This window comes from Micromesistius poutassou, assembly GCF_964030765.1.
Source record: "Micromesistius poutassou genome assembly, chromosome: 9".
NCBI lineage: Eukaryota > Metazoa > Chordata > Actinopteri > Gadiformes > Gadidae > Micromesistius > Micromesistius poutassou.
In genome coordinates, this window is record NC_140279.1 from 18,723,263 (window position 1) to 18,740,349 (window position 17,087).

The 17,087-nt window shown below is 47.5% G+C and overlaps 2 protein-coding genes across 4 annotated transcripts; both read right to left on the reverse strand.

Moving 5' to 3' along the window:
* Positions 1–41: 41 nt before the first annotated feature.
* On the reverse strand, positions 42–5,531 carry LOC311353406 (E3 ubiquitin-protein ligase RNF14-like; the record flags this gene model as incomplete). The annotated part of the gene is made up of 7 exons (XM_084473311.1): positions 42–248; positions 646–821; positions 1,433–1,645; positions 2,202–2,280; positions 2,701–3,513; positions 3,714–3,844; positions 5,357–5,531. 7 exons carry the CDS (start codon positions 5,529–5,531, stop codon positions 159–161), a joined length of 1,677 nt encoding a protein of 558 aa, XP_084329437.1. The 3' UTR covers positions 42–158.
* A 1,395-nt stretch (positions 5,532–6,926) lies between these two features.
* LOC311353401 (protein NLRC3-like) lies at positions 6,927–15,113 on the reverse strand. Of its 3 annotated transcripts, none has more exons than XM_084473306.1 (10): positions 15,022–15,113; positions 13,470–13,588; positions 12,779–12,860; positions 12,324–12,519; positions 10,355–12,101; positions 9,919–10,092; positions 9,284–9,457; positions 8,989–9,162; positions 8,816–8,862; positions 6,927–8,695 (listed from the first exon to the last, which is right to left on the reverse strand). In XM_084473306.1, exons 2-10 carry the CDS (start codon positions 13,535–13,537, stop codon positions 8,112–8,114), a joined length of 3,246 nt encoding a protein of 1,081 aa, XP_084329432.1. In that variant the 5' UTR covers positions 13,538–13,588; positions 15,022–15,113; the 3' UTR covers positions 6,927–8,111. The 3 variants fall into 3 exon arrangements, with proteins under 3 accessions (XP_084329432.1, XP_084329430.1, XP_084329431.1); XM_084473304.1 differs by having other exon boundaries at positions 12,324–12,555; XM_084473305.1 differs by lacking the exon at positions 15,022–15,113 and adding an exon at positions 14,842–14,998 and having other exon boundaries at positions 12,324–12,555.
* Positions 15,114–17,087: the final 1,974 nt, after the last annotated feature.

The following is a 17,087-nucleotide window of genomic DNA, read 5'->3' on the forward strand; positions in this document are numbered from 1 at the left end:
AAATGATAGAAATAGAAGCGAAACAAGACTTGAATAAACCACTGAATAAAGGAAAGAGGTTTGATGCTGAACTGTAAAAGTAACGGCTGTTAATGCTGAGGTTGGCTGTGTAGCAATAGATTATAATGGTGTAGAGTAAGGGACAGTGTTAGTGTTTGCTAAGGTACGTATTTGTTGACGGGCAGTACAGCCCATGCAAACGCCCGTTTACAGACGGCACAAAGCATCTGGTTGCAACCGCCATTTTTCTGTATCAACAAAAAAAAAGAAACAGAATTATTGATCTATACTTCATCTTAAGCGTATGATCATAGCAATGAAAAATACTGTTTTTCAGAGAGAGAGAGAGAGACACACACACACACACACACACACACAGAGACAGAGAGACACAGAGAGAGAGAGAGACAGAGATAGAGAGCGAGAGAGAGCCACAGAGAGAGAGAGAGACACAGAGAGAGAGAGAGAGAGAGAGAGAGAGAGGGACACAGAGAGAAGGAGAGACACACAGAGAAAGTGAGAGAGAGACAGAGAGAGAGAGACAAAGAGACACAGAGAGAAAGTGAGAGCGAGTGAGAGTGAGACGGAGGAGAGACTCGCCCACTACCCGTCAGCTCCTCGGTGTGGAGCCCGGCTAAGACTCACCTGTATTGTGGCGCGGCAGTGAGGGCAGTTTCTGGTCTCGTTGTCGGTGTACCAGCCTTCGTTCAGGTATTCCGACATGGAGGTGGTGAGGACACGGGCACCGTAGCGCTTCTCCAACAGCTTCTTCCTCGTTGCACTGCCGCCACAGTAGTCCTCCCACAGCTCCATCATGCCCTCTAGGAGACGGGTCGGGGGAGAGGAACCAGGGACACAAGGAGACACAAACGCACTGGTCTTCAGAGAGGTGACCGTGGACTCTGTTTTAGAGCCACCAACTATCAACTACCAACTAAACATAAAAGGATGAAAAATCCATCTTCATTCCCAAACCCCGCCCCCTTCCCCTGGGATGGAGCACGTCGTTTCAAATGAACAGCACGTTGCGTGCCCTTCCACGTTAATGGAGGAAGTGCATGCAGTGACAGGAAATTGTCTATATTCTTGTTGTTATTATTATTATTATTATTATTATGTAATATGAGTTCATTTAGAAGGAGATGCTTTTATCCCGTCCGAGAACCTTCAGATAGAATCCAAACACCCTGGATAGTGAAACATATAGTCAGTGACAACACTATCATCTCTCTCTCTCTCTTTCTCTCTGTCTCTCTCTCTCTCACACACACACACACACACAATTTCTCTCTCTCTCTTTCTCTCTCTCCCCCTCTCTCTCTCACACACACACACACACACACACACACTTTCTCTCTCTCTCTCTCTCTCCCCCTCTCTCTCTCTCTCTCTCTCTCTCTCTCTCTCCCTCCCTCTCCCCCCCCTCACTTACCCAGAGTGTGTGGTATGTCTATGTAGTCGTCCGCGGGGGGTGGTGGGGGTGGTGGGGGTGGTGGGCCGGTGGCGGGGCAGCGGCCCGTCCCGTGGTAGCTCTGTCTGCAGGCCACGCAGAAGGCGAAGCTGCACACGGAGCACTGGCCCAGGTCGCTGGCGGGCTCCAGGATCACCGCGCTGGCGCAGGTGACCCGCGGGCAGTAGACCACATCTGGGGGGGGGGGGGGGGGGGGGGTCAGGAGAGAGAGAGAGAGAGAGAGGGAGAGGAGAGAGAGGAGCTCAGAGGAGGGGCAATGTGCTGCAAGGAACACAAGAACATCAAGTCATAATAGTGTGATGCACATGATTAAGAGGCTACACAGATCTGTGATGATATACGTGTGTGTGTGTGTGTGTGTGTGTGCGTGCGTGCGTGCGTGCGTGCGTGCGTGTGCGTGTGCGTGCGTGCGTGCGTGCGTGCGTGTTTGTGTTGCCGTGTAGGTATGTGGTCGTAGTTACTAGCTTTGTATTGTTTTGACAAACATAACAGGGGCGTAACTAGGGCGGCAGTGGCTCAGGAGGTAGAGCGGATTGACAGGTAAACGGAAGGTCGCTGGTTCAATCCCCGGCTCCTCCTAGCTGAGTGTCGTGGTGTCCCTGAGCGAGACGCCCTCACCCTGACCGCTCCTGCCCCGCTGGCTGTCGCCAGTAGACACGCCGCTAACAAGGTGGTTGAAAATAAAGCATAAATAAGCGTGTGATGACGCGAGTTAAGGGACCGCGTCTACCCGTCATGGAGTCCAGACTGGTCTGGAACAGCAGACGGTCGTAGCGGTAGAAGAGATCATCTCCCACGAGCCTCCTCACCTACAGAGCGGGGGGTGAGGGTTTGGGTTAACCAAAAATTACAACCAATTAGCAGACACTTTAAAGGTGCCATGACATGCCGCCAGGTGTGAGTGTGATTGGCCGTTACAAGCCGTTTTGGAAATCTGCCCCTTATGACATCACAGGTGGGTCGTGTCCCCCTAGATGTGTGACAGATAGATGAGCAACGTCTGCTACGGTCCACTGGGTAGGCAGCTGGTGGACTGATCTATTCAAGCACACACATCTAGGTGGTCACGCCCACCTGTGATGTCATAAGGGGCCGATTTCCAAAACGGCTTGTAACGGCCGATCACACCACTCACACCTGGCGTGGCGCGTCATGGCACCTTCACTCACACACTATAACAAGTCAAAACATCCTGTTCTGTGTGCGACTCTGTGTGGTTGGGAGGAGACCTGTGCCGGCGTGGGCGTGGCCTCGCAGCGGGGCTGCGGACAGGCGACCGCGCGCACGTTGCCCTCGGCGATCAGGTCGCCGCAGTACCGCGCCAGGCAGGGCTCGCAGTGAGCGTGCTCGCAGTCGCGCAGCTGCATGCACCGGGAGCCCGGCACGGGCGCCAGACACACGCCGCAGTCCAGCACGCTGTCGGCGAACCGCCGCCGCCTCTGGGCCGCGTCGTGGACCAGGAGGAGGGACAGCAGGGAGCCCCGCTGTGGGGGGGCGGGGGCGGGGGCGGCCGGTGGGGGAGGGGGGGAGGAGGAGGAGGAACAGGGAGGCTTGTCGCACGCCGCGGGGTCAGAGGCGCCGGGTCCGGCCCCGTGTAGTTTGGAGGCGCCTTGAGGTGCTGTGTCATCATCATCATCATCATCATCATCATCATCATCATCATCATCATCATCATCATCATCAGGACGGTTCACACTCTGAGCGGTCGCACCGCCCCCGTCTGACGGCTCCTCCTCCTCCTCGGGGAGATTATCGTCCAGGGGAGAAACCGTGAGGCCAGCCCCCCCCTCGGGGTTGTTTCTGATGTCTCTGAGAGTCGCGGCCCGGTCGGGCCGGTCGCTGCCAGGGTCCGCAACAGGAGAGGTGACCTCTTCAGGACAAGGGGGGCGGTTTACGTTTACGTCGGAGGGAAGCACCAGCAGAGAGTTGACGTTCAGGACGCGCAAGGTGTCTTCTTTGAGAAACTGCGCCCAGGAGAAGAGCACAACAGCGCCGCCGGTGGCTCGGTACAGACCGGCGAGGTGAGCGTCCAGCGCGCGTATCTGGGGGAGAGAGAAGGGGGGGAATTCAGCGATCATGCGAATGATGACATCTCTCCTGAAAATGTAATATATTAACTGAACAAAAAAACGAAAACACTCAAACAAACAAATAACACCTCAAATAAATATTTAAGAATAAGAATATAATATAATATAAATATAATACATAAGAATATATGTGTAAAAGATCGCTGGAGAACCTGTGCGTCGGTGAGCCAGCTGCAGCTGAGGGTGAAGGTCGGGGGGCCGGAGGAGGGATACTCCTCAGGCAGCTCGAACCGGAGGGTCAGCGGGGGAAGCGACGAGACCCCGTAATAAACGAAGGCGTCGCCTGGGAAACAAACGCAGGAACTTAAAGCGTGGTAAAGTTGGTTTTATATTGGACGTTGGATATTAGACACATTCAAAAAACTATTTAGCACTGGCTTCGATGGACGAATTTGTGTCAAACCAACTTTGATGTGTTAATACAAGGACTGTCTATCTAACGCAAAGCTTCTTTTGTAAAAAAAAAACATCTTTTGATTTTCTACCACTTTAACGTTGATAAAAGCTCTATTATGCGGCTTCACTTTTTGACTTACCCATGTCAAAACACATAGGGTGAACTCAGCTCACTGCCCTACACATAACACAAAGCTTATTTTCTCCAAAAAATCATCCTTTGATTTTATACAATTTTTAAATGTTAAATGCTATAAATCTATTATGCGGCCTGACCTTTTGACCTACACATGTTAAAACACATGTGGTGAACTTAGCTAACTGTCCTACACATAACACAAAGTTTAATTTCTCAAAAAACCCACTGTTTGATTTTGTATATATTTTTAATGTAAAAATAAATGCTTTAAATGCTTTAAAGCTATTATGCGGCTTGGCCTTTTCACCTACCCATGTCAAAAGACATCTGATGAACCCAGCTAACTGCCCCACACATAACACAAAGCTTATTTTTTTCCAAAAACCCACCCTTTGATTTTATACAATTTCTTTTTAATTAAAAAAGGCTATAAATCTATTATGCGGCTTGGTCTTTTCACCTACCCATATCAAAACACATCTGGTGAACTCAGCTAACTGCCCCACACATAACACATGGCTTATTTTTTCCAAAAACCCAGCTTTTGATTTTATAAATATTTTTTAACGTTAAAAAAGGCTATAAATCTATTATGCCGCTTGGCCTTTTGACCTACCCACTTCAAAATACATCTGATGAGCCCAGCTAACTGCCCCACAAATAACACAAAGCTTAGGGTAAGTACTCTAGGGTACAGAGGGTACCTCTGTACCCTCTGCATGAGAAAAAGCAAACACTCCTGTGTTCCACGTTCCTCATCATCAAAATTGGTAACAGTTCATTTAAAGCATTTTTTTTCCATAAAAAATATATATAAAATCAAACTGGGTTTTTTGAGAAATTAAACTTTGTGTTATGTGTAGGACAGTTAGCTGAGTTCACCACATGTTTTTAACATGTGTAGGTCAAAAGGTCAAGCCGCATAATAGATTTATAGCATTTAACATTTAAAAATTGTATAAAATCTTTTTGACAAAAGAAGCTTTGTGTTCTATAGGCAGGCCTTGTATTAACACGTCAAAGTTGGTTTGACACAAATTCGTCCATCGAAGCCAGTGCTAAATAGATTTTTCGAATGTGTCCAATATCCAACGTCCAATATAAAACCAACTTTACCACTCTGGAACTTAAATCGTGACGATTTTATTTGACTTGACAGACTTTAGTTAGGGGACATCCCAACGGCCCGTTTAAACCGAGTGTATATCATACAGTATATGGTTATTAAAAAGGCCATACAAGAAAGGTGGGTTTGTTTACCGTCTTTGACAGCTACGAAGAAGTCCTGCGGCAGCTCCACGGACACGCGCAGCTGCCCCGCGGCGGTGGCGGCGGTGGCGCGCGTCCCGTCCGCCGCCCGGATGAACGCCTCGGACCCGAAGATGCTGTCCAGAGCCAGCAGCTCGTCCTCCCGAGCCTCCAGGTCCTCATTCATACCACTCCGTTCACACAGTGGTTCAAAACGAAAACACAATAAAGCGACTGGTTCGGTGTGTGTACACGATGATCTCAACGGTTCGCCTTTTATTGTGTTGACATGAACGGTTATATCCTGTGGTGTGTCCTGTGTGTTGATTCACACCTTCTGTACCACATTAAAGTCGACTCGACAACAGTTTACTGTATTTATTGCTATATGCACTGGGCCCCACCTCTTTTCTGATGCAAACTGAACTTTGCAACAGCAAGCTTTGCTGCTGCTGTCAGACAGGAACGCGCTGACCACGCCTGTGGGTGCGTAATGTGGGCAGTGTTGTGCAAGTTCACGCTTCACATTGACTAGTTCGAAGTTCAGTTCATACAAAAATGAATGAAAATTAATAAATTCACGTTCATAGTTCATCCATTCAGTTTTGAACTAGTTCATGTTCAGTTCAGTTTTTTTAGAAACCGAAGAAAAACTGTTGGGAGTATTCTGTGCTTATCTTTTAAATGAATCCTCTCCATTACCAGCTGCCCATCACTACACTCTCAGATTGTTGTGGATATTATTTGAACACCTGTTTCATTCATCACAACTAAGGCAGTAACTCTATTTAATAAACATGTCATCTGGACCTAAGCATCAATTCAGAATGTCACAAAATCTGAACTAGTTCAAATTCAAGTTCTTTAGTTAAAAATATGTTGCGTTCAGTTCAAAGTTCATAGAAAAATGAACTTGTTCAATGAACTAGTTCTTTTGAACTAGTTCATGCACAACACTGCATGTGGGGTATAGGCCTAAAAGCTTTTGTCAGGAAATCATTACAATCAATACACCTTTTGAAGACGAGTGAGACCTTATGACAAAAGTCGACCTGATAACAGTAGGCGAAGTAAGAAAAAGAAAGGAATGTGTTTATGCAGCTGTCCAATCAACCAGAGGCTGCCTGCTCCTATGTGCCAGGGTGGATAAGGCTATGACGTCATTGGTCATGTGTACCCTCTGTGTACCTGTTGTAGGTGGGACCCAAAACTATCTTCGATAGCAGATCAATAATCCAAATAGGGGGAGGGGGGGGGCACCCTTGGACAATGTGAAGGTTACGGTGGCTGTATAGGACGTACTTCTTCTTTCAGAGCTTTGGGCGTTGTGGAGTATAGTATGTAGAGGACAGCCAGCACAGTGCTTCACTTGGCTGTTGTTTCAAACTGCTTAAATACATTCAAATGAGAGACGAGTGCACAATACATGCAATAACGTTCCTCTTCCCGCTCCGGGCATTCAGCATTATTAACTGTTTTTTTAATCTAATCTTTAATTAATTTTCTAATTTGAATGCATACTAAACCACATACACAGAGGAAAAGCTCATCGCCAAGGAAACCAAACTACACAGTCGACTTTCAATTTTTTAATAAGAAACGTTTTGTTACCAGGATTTAAATCATTTAAAAGTAATGTACAATAATGCAAAAATGTATATTAAAGCAGAAAATAGACCTATATTTCTGTAAAAACAAAAAAAACACATTCATATTAAGAGCAGAGAGGACATCACCAGATAAAACTAAATTTTGAAAAACCTAATTACCCTGTTAATCATCAGCAGAGATAATGTGGTTGCTCCATGACGGACATCTCCTTCATTTGATCTTCTAAATGCCCATATTAGTTTAAATGTTTCACTGTGAAAACAGCGTTTTACTTTGGTAAAGCAAAGGAGCCATGACGGCCGACCACAGCGTCTCTCCCCTCCACCGCACCGTAGACCTCACCCCGCCTCAAATGTCAACGCTCAGACCTTGCCCCCTTTTTTTTTGACCCAATAAAATAGTTATATTTGGCTTTGGCAAAGCTTTTCCCACTGCCTCTGCAGTGCAGTGGGAGCGAGGAAATAATATCAGAATCTGTATTTATAATACATAACATATCGGCTGACCCTTTCTTAGTTCTAGAAATTGGAAATAAAATTGAAGAAGCATTGATTGTTAGCGTTTTTTTTTAATCAAGGCCTCTAGTTTTGATTTTATAAGTCGTCATCATACAGATAGGAACTACAATCATTTGATGGAACAGTGATATGATCAACACTGCCCCCTTCAGGCCAGGGACAGCCTGGCCCAGAGCAGAAAGCTGAATAAAGCATGTTCGAATTTGTACTGGAGTTTGAAGACCCTGGTCTTTTTAAGATTGAGCGGATCGTATAGGTAAAAAATAAATAAAGAGTTAGAAAGAGTTATTAACATAACTAGAAATGCATGTATTCATCCGTTTTCTAAGCAATTAATCATTAACATGGGCTGACAATAATACATTTACTGAAACCTGACACCTGAGCCTTTTTGAAATTAATGATTGACTGATATTACTTGGGTAATTGTGTGTGTGTGATGGTTTGTACATTAGTGAGCTGTTGCTCACTAGTTTGTGGACCGGTTATTTTACTTTATCGAATTCTTGTTCAGTCTTCTACGTGGAAAAAAAAAAAAAAAAAACAAGGTTCGTGCTGAAAGGCGCTTTATAAATCGAGTTTGTAATCATTATATTGATGCATATACCTCGGTGTCGGTCTGTGTGTGTGACGCGTGTTCAGAGCTGACACAGGCTCACAGAGGACCCCGAGGCACACGGCGCGAAGCCAAAGCCGGGGTACAGGCGCTCCGTGAACCTGGACTGAAAGGTGTAGATGTGTCTCCGCACGCCGGAGGACACTCTGTAGAAGGACAGCGTGCCGGCGTGCCAGTCCAGGAACGCCCCCACCCTCTCCCTCTCCCTCTCCGGGCCCGGGCCCGAGCCGGCCTTCAGCGGGGGCGGCGGCGGCGGCGGCACGAACACCAGCGTTCCCCTCTGGCCGTTGCTGGCCGTGTAGTGGTCGGAGCTGCAGTAGAGGCTCCAGGACTCCTCGTTGCCGCCCAGGCAGCACTCCAGACTCTCCCCCTTCCTGGTGATGCCCTTGTAGGTGACCCCGATGGACACCAGGCCCATCCACTCCACCTCCCAGTAGCAGCGGCCGGTCAGGCCCTCCCGACACAGCACCTGCCGGCTGTAGTCGAAGCGGTCGGGGTGGCGGGGGCAGCGCTGCCGCTCGTTCACCAGGGTCACCCCCCGGCCGTCCGCGGACAGACACAGCCGCCGGTACGCCGACTTCTGCTCCAGCGTGAGTTCACAGGCATCTGATGGGGAAGACAAGACGGGGCGGGGGGAGGGTTAGGTCATTTACACCGACTGGTGAGGAACAAATGGTTCGTGCCATCGGCCTACCGTTATATAAACTAGATACTGTAGTTACTTACACTTGAGCAGACCAGGCTTCAGCCTCAGCTCTCCGCTGTGCTCCACACTGGAGGGGAGGGGGGGGGAGGGAGGATGGGGGAGAGGCAAAGTCAGAAAACATGGACATTCATGAACATAAATCGTTGAAGAAGAGCAAACGTTCTTCCATGATTCACTGACGGCCTCTTCTCACCCGAGCGTGTGTAGTCTCCAGCACGGGTCCTCCAGTCCAGCAGAGAGTAGCACCGTGCCAGAGTCTCCTGGGTGGTTGTAGCTCAGGTCCAGCTCTCTCAGGTGGGAGGGGTTGGACCTCAGAGCCGCGGCCAGAGAAGCACAGCCCTCCTGTGTGACCAGGCAGCCCGACAACCTGCACACCCGGAAAACAGTGAACGGACTAAATACACAACGCCATTGGAACGTGTTTACATATATACCACATGTCAATAATGCTGATTTTGTGTGTTCCCAGTTAAACCAGTAAAACTGACCTCAGGGATTCCAGTTTACAGTGAGAGCTCTCCAGACCAGCACAGAGGAGCTTCACCCCGGAGTCCCGCAGGTTGTTGGTGCTCAGGTCCAGCTCCTTCAGACTACAGGTTTCTGAGCTCAGGACGGCGGCGAGGACCTCACAGGCTCCGTCGGACAGATTACAGCTCTTCAACCTTCAAGAAGAACCACCACCGCATTCCTTGTATTTCCAATTTATATTCACTGAATGCAACTGCCCACATTGTTTTACATAAGCACACGACAGACAAATAGAATAAAAGTACAGTCGATACTTTGAGCATTTAGGTTTAACACATTATTATACAGCCTCAGCTAAGGGGTAGGACAGAGTTGATCCTTTTTTTTATTACTTGAAACAAACTCTGCTCTTCCGTGTTTTAGGAGAAGATTTAACTCATTTAAAAAAGTTACTGAGGTTTCCAAATATGGACATGAGCTTGATACATAGAATGATGATGAATGATGTCTGAAATGTCAGTCTATCAAGGTGTTGATTAATACCAATATGTCGACATGCAGAGAATAAATATCATCGTGAATTGTAAAGGGTTCATTTACAATTGTAATAGTCAGGCTGGTTGTCAAATGGTTTATTATTCATTACAGAACGTACCTGAGGACTTCCAGTTTGCAGTGAGCGCTCCTCAGGCCGGGAGACAGCAGCTTGACGCCGGCGTCCTGCAGGTGGTTGGCGCTGAGGTCCAGCTCTCTGAGGCTGAAGGAGACGGAGCCCAGGACGGACGACAGGGCCTCACAGCAGCCCTCCGTCAGGTTACAGCCGTTCAGCCTGCAGACAAGGACACGCACGCACGCACGCACGCGCACACGCACACGCACACACACACACACACACACACACACACACACACACACACACAGATCAGAGTTGAGTGAGTGGACTATGTTAAACATTCACATTTATTTTAACTCCAAATATATATTCAGTTGTTTCCCCTAGGACTTACTCCAGCACTGATATGAGACACTTATGTTACAATTATAAATATGTTACCATTTTTTTTTTGACTGTTTACTATCTGCTCACTTACAGAGAGATATTTGAGGCTTTGACCATTGGCAGCAGTCTCCGCAGAGTGTCCTCCGAGGCAGTGTATTTCTTGAGGTCAAACAGGGCCAGATCCTTCTCCGAGGACAGCAAAAGGAAGATCAACGCCGACCACTGAGCCGGGGCGAGGGTCTCCCTGGAGAGCCACGCTCTGAGATACTGCTGCATCTCCACCACCAGAGTGGGGTCGTTCATCTCCCGCAGGAAGTGGAACAGCTTGACGATGTTCTCCGGGGGCACGTTCTCCCGGATCCTCTTGTGCACGTAGTGGATGGTGTTCTGATTGGTCATGGAGGTGGCCTGCTTCACCACGCCCCGGAGCAGCGTCTGGTTGGACTGCACCGAGAGGCCCAGCACGAAGCGGACGAACGAGTCCAGGTGTCCGTTCTCACACATCAGGGCCTGGTCGATGGCACTCTGGTAGATGAGGCGCACGTCGGGGAGCTGTCCCCGCACCATCGTGGGCTGGGTCAGCGACAGCAGGTTGACCCCCGTGTTGATGAAGGCCGCGAACACGTAGACGGCGGCCAGGAACTCCTGGAGGCTCAGGTGGCAGAAGGTGAACACCTCGTCGTGGTAGAGCTCCCGCTCCTCTTTGAAGATGTGGTTGAAGATCCCCGGGTACATCTGGGACTCTTTGATGTCCACGCCAAACTCCTGCAGGTCTTCTTCGTAGAAGATCATGATGCCTTTGTTCACCTGGTCGAACGCCAGCTTCCCCAGGGCCATAATGAGCTTCCTGATTTTGGTGTTCCAGTTAGGATCTGCCCGAAGCTTAGCGTGATTCTTTGCATTACCCGGCAAGCAGTGAGACGCCAGGTAGTGGATGTACATCTCGGTCACGTTCTTGGGCATCATGTAACTCGGGGCGGTGGCGATGGCGTGCTCCAGAACGGTGCCGGCGATCCAGCAGAAGGCCGGGACAGAACACATGTTGTACAGACTTTGCGACGTCTTGATAATGGAAAGCATTTTGCTGGCTAGCCGCTTCTTTTTGAATCTGCTCCTGAAGTACTCCTCCTTCTGTTGGTCGGTGAAGCCTCTCATCTCCGTCACCATGTCTATGTACTCCGGAGGGATCAGGTCGATCACTGCCGCGGCAGGCTGCGTGGTTATCCAGATGCGAGCGGAGGGAAGCAGGTTGCCCTGGATGAGGTTTGTCAGCACCGCGTCCACCGAGACCGTGTGGTTGACGTCTGTGCAGATCTCATTGTTCTTAAAATCCAGAGACAACCGACACTCGTCCAGACCGTCCAAGATGAACACCACTCTGTACTTGTCAAAGTTGTCCACTTCGGCTTTTTTCGTGACATAAAAGGAGTGGTGAAGAAGTTCCACTAGGCTGGACTTCCTGTCTCTGAGCAAACTTAGTTCTTTGAACGAGAAAGGAAACACGAAATGCACGTTCTGGTTGGCTGTTCCGTCTGCCCATTCCATGATAAACTTGTGTATGAAAACGGTTTTACCGATGCCAGAAACTCCCGTGGTCAACATTGTTCTGATCGGTTGATCTTTCCCTGGCAAGGGTATAAAGATCTCGGAACATTCCAAGGTAAAGCCTTCAATGGCTCTGATGTCTTGTGCGTGGTTGAGTTCCCCGTTGCTCTCTGACACGTAGAGTGGATTGTAAATGATGGGATGTCTTTGTTTAAAAAAGGATGAAAACAGAGAGTGGGACTTGGCCTTCAGACTAGATTTGAGATTACGTTGGCAAGAAACAGCGAGGGTTTCTGTATGGAAAAACAAACAGACAGAAGAAGACATTATTAGTACACATTATATCCCTCCCTTTCCGTTAAGATCAACAATGGGGTCGTAACCATGGAGATAACACGCCCCCCCCCCCCCCTTTCGCCTTAAACTCTCAGCCTGGTGGGTTTACTGGCTCGTTAAGATCATCATCTGTATTCAAACATTAAATATAGCACACAGAAACACTCAAAGACTCTTACTGCTGTGCACGTTCTCGGCGATCTCGTCCTGGTTCATGTTCCTGAGGAAGCCCAGGGCCAGCTTCACCACCTCGTCCCGGGCGCCCCGCGTGAGGTCGCTGTCCTCGCTGTCCGACTCCTCTTCGGCCTCCTCACGGGCCTCCTCGCCGCCCTCGGGAGCGTTGACGCCCATGAACTTCCCCATCTTGTGCAGCTCCTTCATCACAAAAGAGATGATCTGCCCCTTGCGTTGCTAGACAAAAATAACAGCGATGACCCAAGAACTTTTAATGCCCCGAGTAGCATAATGGATAAGAACGTTTGTGTTTAATGCCGTACATCTTCTACACGCATACACATCCTGTCCATTTTGCTTTAGTTAATTAATGAATGTTTCGTTTATTACATCCCGAAACCCTCAGTGTCTCTTCAAACACACGGGTTGGTCAGACGTCCCGGGTTGCACTGCGACCCACCTCAAACATGGCCTCCATGGCCTGCTGCCGCTCCGACTCTGACTGCTCAGGGACGGCCACCTCTGTCCCCTCCTGGAGGGGTCTGGGGGAAAACACCAGTTACTAAACCAGGTGACGTGATGTTGGGAGAGACAGAAGGCCTGTTGAAGGAGCCTGAGACACAAGAGCTCCCTGCTGATGTCAGGGCCGCAGAGTCGCTCACCAGCTTCCGCAAACGACTCAGAACCCACCTGTTCAGAGTTCACCTAGACTCCACACAGCCATTCAGTCCCTTATTTGTCTGTTGCACTATTGTCTGTTGTACGTCCTGGCACTTGATGAACACACTTAATGCATGTTGTATTCATTCATTGTACTTAATTGTGTAGCATGTACTTAATTGTGTTGTGCGTGCATGTTGTGTAGCATGTACTTAATTGTGTAGCATCTGCAGTAGCTGGCTATCAGTGCTGTGTACAGGGAATGGGGTCGGCCTGGAGATTGTTAGTGCTTGGCACTTGGTTCTATGAACGTCTTTACTGCACCGACGGCGATATATTGTTTCACTTCTTATGACAAATGTACTTATTGTAAGTCGCTGTGGATAAAAGCGTCTGCTAAATGCCCTGAATGTAAATGTAAATTTCATTGCCAGCGACTGCTTCCACAACTGTTGTGGATATGACAATAAACAATCTTGACTCTTGAATACCTGGTGTTGTTGCAGGGACAGCCATCCTCCGGGAGTGAGGGCTGATCCATGGAGGAGTTACTGGCCATGTCTGCACGCCTCGATCCAGGTCAGGTTCAAGCAGCGGCCCCGGATGAACTCTGGGAAGAACAATTCTCCCGTTAAATTGTTTTGTCTTCAACCTCTGGTTCACGTTCAACAAAGTCCCACAAATGGAAGACCTCCATGTGTGTTTGTTTGGTAGTGTGCCGGCAAAATATTACTTTCATAACAATGTAGTAGTAGTGTAGAAGTGATTGTGTTTGATAAATGTTAGAAATAAATGCCATTCGAAACACAATAACCATTGCATTTGTAGTGGCTATGAGCGAGTGTGGTCACCACACGTAACTTTGTAATAACATAAATACAGAACAACAAGCCATCATCACAGGAGAATCAAAAATGAGGAAACAACTGAAAAGCCTAAGTGCTATAAGACATGCGTGACACTATTTTAAGCAAATATGTCATAATATACCATCAGAAAAGTTATTTTTGTGGCTTGGGGATATCCCCTAAACAATGGATCTCTCTGCCACTAAAAGGAAATATTGTAGGCTAGAGTTTGTCATGACTTCTAAACTAGGGTTCACCAGGTAGTTAAGGCGTGGTGACATGCACATCCAGTGGATGGCACTCAGACCAGCACTTCATTCTCTCATCTGCAGCCTGATTTTTCGTCTAGCTTGTCAAACCTGAAGTGTAGCTATGCCCCAAGGAACAATATACTGTATGTCTGCTGTGCTCATTTGGCCCGTTTTAATTACCCTTTTGAGTTGAGGGACGAAGTACAGGTACACACACTTTGCATGCTCCATATACCAGATGGCCTCAAAGGTTGGTTTGTTATCTGGGATGGCTCATCTGATCACACTCACTCTCTCGGAAGTTGTGCAGCACCTGGTCAGGGTTACTTAGTGTCGCTGTTCTGTGCATAGTTACAGGTGGCCTTTCTCATTGAGCTGCATGTAGTATTGACTTCGTACCAGTTAGTTAGTAGACTAGTTCGTTAGTTAGTAGACTAGATTGTTATTTAGTGGACTAGTTAGTAGTTAGTTTTGCGGCACCTGGTAGGGGTTATTTTGTGTCGCTAGAATAAGGCCAATTGTCATATTCTGTGCATAGTTACAGGCGGGCTCTTCTCACTGAGCTGTGTGCAGTATTGACTTGGTACGAGTTGGTTAGTGGACTAGTTAGTTAGTAGTTAGTTAGTGGACGACGCAGTTGGACTCCAGTATGCGGAAATACGGACCCCTTCCTCGACGATCACATCCTGCTGCTCTACGCACTGAAACAACGCGGTTTGTTCTTTAAAACAGTCGGGGACCACAAAGTAACACGTTTAACATACCTGTGGTGGGGCCACGGCAGATAACCTGATAACAGGTCTAGTCTGACGGGTTTGTGACTCCACCGCCCGCCTGCACGTAGCCTACCGAGTCCTATACAATACAACACAACACAATACGATACGATCCGTAGTACACTGACTAACCGCCACCGTGGCTGTGTGGGGTGAAGTGTGGGCTACCTGGATGGTTCCGTGGGGTGGAATAAGGCCACTTCGACCGTCCGACAAAAGTAAAACGAAAGTATCGTGCTCCTTCGACTCGTCAACCTGCGCTAAACAAGGAGTCAAAAAAAGGAGAGGGAGAGCTGTTGTTTTGGCCCCGCCCCCTCGTCCCCTCGTCCAATGGGTTCAGACGGCCTCCCCCTCCCTCTCTTCATTATTACACTATCAGCCAACCCGTTTGTCAAGAGTCAGCGTTGCCAGATTGGGACAGATTACACGCCCAATCTGGCAACAATGTCCAGTATCCTTCCTTTTTAAAAGTTGTAGTGAGAAAGCCACAGCCACTGGCCCCTACTTTATTCACGGCAATCAGTTTGTATGTGGTCATTGGATATTTTATATGATATATTATTGTAAACACACCTTGTACACACACACACACACACACACACACACACACACACACACACACACACACACACACACACACACACACACACACACACACACACACATTAGGCTAAACTGTTGCAATTTACTTGATGAAATTAATAAATAAAGCCAATACAAAGCCTATAAAGCCTACACCATTTTATAACGCTCAAGAATGTTTTTTAAGATTCCCCAATAAGTGCTTTGGTCATGATGGGATGGTGAGATCGCCTCTAAAACGAAGGTTGGGCTAATGAGGGTAATTGGGTAAATGTGCTGGGGTCCAATCCACTCAAAGCAAATCCGATTTCAGAAAAATTGGTTGGAAGGGAGATGCAAAAGCAGATCAAATATAGTCCAAATTTCCACGTTTCCTCCCTGGTTATTTCCAATGTCAAAAAATACATTTTCGGTTAGAAATGAGAACTAAATCTGACTCCACAGCACTTCCACTTCCAGGCCATGTGGGGGCGCTAAATAACCCATGAACGGGTGAGTAAACAACAACAGAAGAAGACGAGCGGAGGCGTTATCCATAGGGTCCGACAGCTGTGAAGCTGCAATGCTGACACCTATTGGTGATTTACTGATACTACTGCCTTAACAATGACACTGGCAATGGATAAGAGATAAGGATAATTTAATAGCGTTTAATGGAGCCGTGTAATAACATATAAATAATAAAAATCAAAAAAATAGTCTGATAGACTGTTTAATATACAACACATGACTTATTTTGGCGTACAAATAACCAACTTGTAACCAAAGACTACGCTATGTAAAATGTGAATTAACTTTTATTAGTAACTTTGGTAAGTTTCAGATTTCAATTTATGAATAACATCGATGGAGTGGGGCCCAAAAAATACAGTCTGCCTAGTGTAGTCCATTTATTTAATCCGGCTCTGATTACACTTTTGAAGTAACTTGCCCAACACTGGCTGTCAGCTCAGGCTGCTCATCACCACTCCAAGACGGCGGCCGAATTTCTCGCGTCACAGCAGCCAACGCTGCGTCTACTTATAAGATGTCTACGGTTAACCTGCTCCCGACCAGGTTAGTTTGGTCGGATAAGTTGCCATGGTTACTTAGCGGAGATTCCCTTAAGTGACGTTCATGGAACGCAGCTCCAGCTGAAAGAAGCCCGGCTAAGCGGAATAAGCCCGGCTTTGCGTTCAGCCTTGTTGGTGGAACACCCCTCAGGTTGCCTCCGCTGTGTTTGTAGCTGATCAGCTGGCAGGCTGAGCACATCACTGGATATTGTAGCTGAATGCAATTATGGCTTTAAAATGATTATGTTTACAGTGATTGTTTTATATGTATTTCTTATGTAGGTCGCTTTGGATATATATATATATGTAGGTCGACCTACATAAGAAATACATATAAAACAATCACTGTAAACATAATCATTTAAGGGAAGAATGTAATACAAAATATCAATACAAAGTGTCAAGACAGAATAAACTCTGCTGCTGCAGCAACAGAAATACAGTCTATAAGTCCCTAAGATATAAAGATATCTAATGTATGTATTATTTTTCCAATAGAAATCAATGAGCCTCTGATACTTTCACTGCATGCTTAAGACGTCGTAACCATATAGGCGTCTTACGCTGGGGTCGAGTAGGCCTACCCACCAGTTTTCGTCA

What these genes read in the sequence shown, in the direction of transcription:
- LOC311353401 (XM_084473304.1), bottom strand. Translation starts at nt 13,537, where the DNA reads ATGGCCAGTAACTCCTCCATGGATCAGCCCTCACTCCCGGAGGATGGC. An exon ending in AAAGCCTCAAATATCTCTCT is followed by an intron (nt 10,093 to 10,354) that starts GTAAGTGAGCAG and finishes CCTTGTCTGCAG; the next exon opens with GCTGAACGGCTGTAACCTGA. An exon ending in TGTAAACTGGAATCCCTGAG is followed by an intron (nt 9,163 to 9,283) that starts GTCAGTTTTACT and finishes CCGGGTGTGCAG; the next exon opens with GTTGTCGGGCTGCCTGGTCA.